This window comes from Halyomorpha halys, unplaced genomic scaffold, assembly GCF_000696795.3.
Source record: "Halyomorpha halys isolate HHAL.00 unplaced genomic scaffold, Hhal_1.1 Scaffold946.1, whole genome shotgun sequence".
Classification (NCBI taxonomy): domain Eukaryota; kingdom Metazoa; phylum Arthropoda; class Insecta; order Hemiptera; family Pentatomidae; genus Halyomorpha; species Halyomorpha halys.
The window spans coordinates 271306-277284 of NW_027107439.1; the positions used below are offsets into that span (position 1 = coordinate 271306).

The window sequence follows — 5979 nt, forward strand, 5'->3', positions numbered from 1 at the left end:
TTGCCACATCCACCTTATTCACCTGATTTGGCACCATCAGACTTTCATCTCTTCCCCAAGCTGTAAATTTTCCTATGTGGACAGAGATTTCCTACAACGGAAGAACTGACAGCCAAATTGGAGAGGTATTTTACAGGCCCGGAGGAATGTCATTTTTGAGATAGGATCAAGGCATTGGAACATCGCTGGACCAAATGCATTAGTCTACAGGGAGACTATCTTTAAAAGAAATTCCACCGAGGTAAAACACTTCTTTCTAGTACATTCCGAGAACTTTTCAAACAACCCTCGTATGTACGTAATTATTTAATTATAACTTGATTGATAAAAAACTTTCAATTGTATTCATTTAATCTATTCACAGTGCATACTCAAATATAGCAATAGCGAAGCATTGCAGGGTCAACAAGTTTAGAGTGAAAATACTAGATGGCCTGTATTTTGGCTAAAGATGTATTTATAAAGATTAATTTGTCAGTACTACAGTCAACTTCACAGATATGTATACCAGTTTCTAATCAGTAAAAATTAAAAGTTAAATGTCTAATTAAGATCTATAAAAATTGTTTAAATTAAATAACAAGTGATATACGACATAAGTTATATACAAAAACCAAAGAGGATTAAAAAATAAGAAATTACACAATGCACTCAAATCTTAAATTTTTTTTTACACAAAAATCAATATCTGTGAGATTGACCATTTTTGTCTACTTTAAAAAAGTAATTGATTGTCAACATAGAACAAAATATGCTCAAATGAAACTTTATAATTGAAAATATAACATGTAGCTAATCCTTGAACAACAGCAATCAAACTTTGTAATTAAAATTTATTTAACATATATGCCATAAATACTATAACAAACAATAGTAATGTGTAAAGTTCATGTTTATAAAGATCCAACAATAAGTCCTTTCAACAGAGTGCCGTTTTTAATTTCTTCAACTTCCTTATTGGAGGGTAAGATAAGTAAGCAATTCGCCTCTCTCCAGCTCATTAGTCTACTGCTGATTTGATCACCTGGTAATCATTAATGCATTAATAAATATTTATGTGATAAACTAAGAAAAGTTTCCAATTAGCTTACCAGTAGATTTTGCTAATGGGATCCCGTCTGATTGATTCCAATCCAACACAACCCTTCTGTATTCAGGTCTAGGATCCAACTTCTTAATATCAAACCCAAGCTGAAACAATAGTACTAACTAACAAAAAGGAACTTATGACATTACAAATAATTCTAATTAAATTATTATGAAGAAACCCTAAACATTTAAATACAAATATATAACATTATACTTTAAAGACTAATGCAACTGTACAACATTATCAAGATGAAACACTATACAAATAAATGATGATTCTGAGGAATTTTATTGAGTTTTATCAATGTCAGGAACTGTACTAAGAAAATAGGGTGGTTAGACTTGTAATAAATGATGCCAGGAAGAACACAATTAGAATGGATGGAGGACAGATAGTAAAGAGACTCCTGATGATTGCTGGTGGAGAAAGCCAAAACTATTAAGTGAGGTTAATGCAAGAATTAGTAAAAGCAGAAGCAGTACTTTTCAATAAGGAGTTTAAGTATTATAAAACTATACTTAAGCTATTAAACAATGAAAAATAGTAAAAATGTGATTTTATTAAAATTTATTATATAATTTTTAAAAACGGTATGTGCACTATACAACTTTCACTTACCACCCTGCTTTAAAATGAAATTAATCCTCATACATTGTAAACACTGGTTTAAGGTCCAGTATCGGTGTGAATCCCATACAAACTGTAATAGAAGAATTCTAACCGAGGTGGTTTGGCCATCTTCTTAGAATGTCATATTATTGCCTTACCAAAGAGGATTATGCCAAGGCAGGAGGAATGAGGCCAAGAGGTGGACTCAGAGGTCTTAAAATGTGTATTTCTAAGGAAAATTAATATTCAAAATTTTTCATAATCCCGGGAATAAAAAAAAGGTCCATAAAATATCTAGCATATACTTCACAATGTGACTTAATATTCCTTTTTTTCATAACCAATGAATTGTCCTAAAACCATTGAAAAAAGGATTTTTCTGGTAAATCAACTCTTGTACAACATTTTAATACTAACCCTGACAGTAATAGTAGTCGAAAATTGTTTCTTGTGTCCTGAAATACCCCTTAAAGCTGGAAGTACATAAAGGTGGAAGGTTACAGTAGCAGATACAGGATTTCCAGGCAGACAAAATAACATCTTCAGTTTACCATTCCAAGAGCAGGTAGCAAATGTAGTAGGCTTCCTAGAAAATGCAAAGAAATGAGAAATATCTATATCAATGATTTAAACACTCAGTATTAATTATATAAAACCACACATAATTAAGTTCATTGGCATTAATAGAAATAACATATTCTAGATCAGAAAACATAAATTAAGAATAAAATATTTTACAATAGAAAACTGTAAATTAATTAAAACTATTACTATTCTATTTTAAAATGAACATACTTCAAAATCATTTGACCAAGTCTACTATAAATTTCTATTTCTGAGAAGCTTCAACACCTTTATCTACAAGACTTAACACCTTATCCAAGTATTTTTTAACTTCTTAAACGTCAACAGCTCAGTTGCTGTACATTATGTAATTTATTCCTATTCCAAACAAATGAAGAAACCTTGATTAATTAATCTTAACCAATTTTTTCATCAAAACAGCCATCAAATAACCCTGGTACATTGTTAGTTTGCTATATAGCTCCTAATATAATCTAATATAGAAAACAAGGTAAATTTTTAAGGATTTGTAAAACTTTTGAAACTGCTTCTTTCTCTAATATTAAATTAGTGTAGTATATAATATTTGGTATTTGGTGGGGGAACAACTCCGGCAAGTGAGCCTAGTGGTCCTTTTGGCAACTTCAAAGTGCTGGAACCACTGAGAGATTTTTAACAACACAATCAAAAGCAATAATCCCACACTCTCAATCTCACCTTGACAATGAAGGACAAAGTGGAAGAAGAGGTTAATTACTATCTCAACGGACTGATGGAGGGATTTTTTTTTATATATAGAGGCATACTAATGCTGGAGCAGAGTCTGCAAAAATGTTTGGATTGAAAATAAAATGATGTTACAACTTTTAAACGATGTTTGATTTTGAAAATAAACATTGATATCTATATTTAATGAATAAGGAAACCTTATTTTATGATTCAACATTACACATATATTACCCTGGCTTCATGTTGACACGGGCAAAATGAATAGTAGCCCCCAAATCTTCAGTAATGACTGCCTTTAGATAATCTCTTTCTCCCATGGAGACTCCGCCAGTAGTCAAAATAATATCTGATGTTTCTAATCCTTTAATAAGATGGGAAAGTATATCATCAGGCCTGTAATCAGAGAAATAAATCAAGTAAGTGGAAAATAAACATAAATAAATATGGGAATATAGTATTACATAAAAAAAAAAAATAATGAAGTAGGAACACCAAATTTTATAATAATTGGAAAAATATATCTAAATACATTGCCATGGACCAAGATTAACATATTATTCTGCTATGTACTGAGAATCCTGGGTAGAAAAGGAATTTAGTCTAATAAAATATAGATCCTAAATATTAATTATTAGTCATTGCCATATAATAAATATATTTATATATTAATGAGGAGAAGATGGTTGGGGATGCGGTCAAGATGAAACAAATAAGTTGAAGTAGATTATTTAATTGTGCCAACGTTTCAGCTAGAGTTTCTAGCCTTCATCAGGGCTAAGAACAGAACAAGATAACTACCAATGAGTATAGAAAATAAAAAATAAAATAAAAACAGAATGACATAAAGTGAATAATTAATTTTACAGAATGGAATTAATAAAATGAAGTGATAAGAGAAGTGGAAAATAAAATGTATACATTTGTAATTAAATAAGTAGGTAAAATAACATAATTAAGAAAATAAAATAAAAATGAAGTTATATATATAATGCAAAGGAGTATGAATATATTAGTTATTAATAATTAAAAAATTGAAACATGGAGAGAAAAAGAAAATTGAGAGAAAGAAAATATATGTAACCATAATAATTGATTAAGAGGCAAAAAATAAGTAAAGTTTAACAAAAAAAATGAATAGAAGAAAAAAAAAAACTTGAAAATAACAATAATAATAAATGGTGAACATAACTAATAGCCTGGGTAAGGAAAATTGAAAAAAGAAGAGGTGGTAAAATAAAGATATGGAAAAATAAAGAGAATAAAATATTTAATAGAATATTTATTTATATTTATACAATATTTAAATAGAATATTTTTTACCTACTTGTAACGTTTCCTCTTAAAAATATTTACTCATTCTTGTAACGTCTTTTTAATACGGAGTTTGGCCGTTATCGGCGCAGAATACCACTTGGAGATTGGATTTCAAGCTAACAGGTTCGTTTTATTCCTTTTTTTTTTCCCCCTATCTTTATTTTACCACCCCTTCTTTTCTCAATTTTCCTTACCCACTTTATTAGTTATGCTCACCATATATTATTATTGTTGTTTTCAAAATAATTTTTTTTTTCTTCTATTCATTTCTTTTGTTAAACTTTACTTATATTTTGCCTCTTTGTCAATTATTATGGTTACATATATTTTCTTTCTCTCAATTTTCTTTTTCTTTCCATATTTCAATTTTTAAATTATTAATAACAAATATATTCATACTTCTCTAGCTGAAACGTTGGCACAATTAAATAAGCTACATCAACTCATTTGTGTTTTATTTTGCCCGCACCCCCAACCATCTTCTCCTTGTACAAGTCATCCACGGTCTACTATCTCTCATAATTATTTATATATTAAGCCTTCATTAGGTCAATTCCCATAAGGAACTAATAGAAATATATAGATATGTATTTAATACAATATATAGATATGTAATAAATGCAATTTCTGTAAACTTGTCCAGCCTAAAAACAGCAGTTAGTCAGAAATGTAATAATTCATTATGATCTATATGGTCTGAATGCAGAAACATGATCCTCTGGACCAGAAGAAAGGAAAAAGTAGAAAAATGGTGAGAGGTCCCAGGGACTTGTTGGATGTTTCAAAATATTTAATTTCAAAGCTATCAAAATAATAATGTAATTAAATTTTATATACCATTTTATCAATTTGTTTAAAAAACTACTAAAGATTTTTATTTATTATCACTATATATAATCTTTTCACATATTATTGATTAGATAGATTTTAATTTATATTAACTAAAAAAAAAAAAAAAACTAGTTAAGACTACTTTGAAAAAAAAACAATAATTGAAAAATAATAAAAATTTAAATTAAAAAAATACAAAACAAAAATAAAAGATACAAATATTTTTGATAAGTTATACTGTTTATTTATCACAAGTTTCAACAAAAATTATAATTAGATATAATAGTATACTGTGTTTATAGCAGCCCAATATAGTTTTTTAAATATTCTTTTATAATAGAGTGTAGTGTTTCTTTCTATTTACTATAAAATAGTGTTTTCTGGTTATTAACATGAATTAAGTAGATAATTCAAATATAAAAGTAAATAAGAAAATCTAAATGAAGAATGACATAAAGACAAAGAAAGAACTTACTCATCCTTAGCAATTCCAAGATCATAAGTGGGAAAACGATGATTACGAAGCAGTGACAGAAGAGTTATCCTATTACTGTCCCTGATTGCTCCTGGCCTCAGCTCCACTCCAGGCTCAACTACTTCGTTTCCAGTTGACAACACACTCACCTTCGGTAATCTATACAATTTTTTTAATTAAAAAAAATATTATTTTTATAGAAAACACTAACAAAAGATATAAATTCATTAATAGTGAAGTTCATTCCAGCAAACTATTGGAATTTCTGAAATTTCTTGAACCAAATATAAGTAAATAAGTCCTTCCATTGATTTAATTTTTATGAAATCATTTCAAGAACAATTTTAAATTATTCTAAATATAAATA

The 5979-nt window shown here is 28.3% G+C and overlaps 1 protein-coding gene across 2 annotated transcripts in view; it reads right to left on the reverse strand.

Moving 5' to 3' along the window:
• Window positions 1-750: 750 nt before the first annotated feature.
• Window positions 751-5979, reverse strand: part of cin (Molybdenum cofactor synthesis protein cinnamon) — a 16981-nt gene continuing 11752 nt past the window's right edge. For both annotated transcript variants that reach the window (XM_014431148.3, XM_067045716.1), the window contains exons 10-14: window positions 5613-5771; window positions 3224-3385; window positions 2117-2285; window positions 1092-1191; window positions 751-1024 (exon numbers count right to left, since the gene is read on the reverse strand). In XM_014431148.3, the coding sequence (XP_014286634.1) occupies window positions 894-1024; window positions 1092-1191; window positions 2117-2285; window positions 3224-3385; window positions 5613-5771 (721 nt within the window). In that variant the 3' untranslated portion in view covers window positions 751-893. The remainder of the gene's footprint in view (window positions 1025-1091; window positions 1192-2116; window positions 2286-3223; window positions 3386-5612; window positions 5772-5979) is intronic.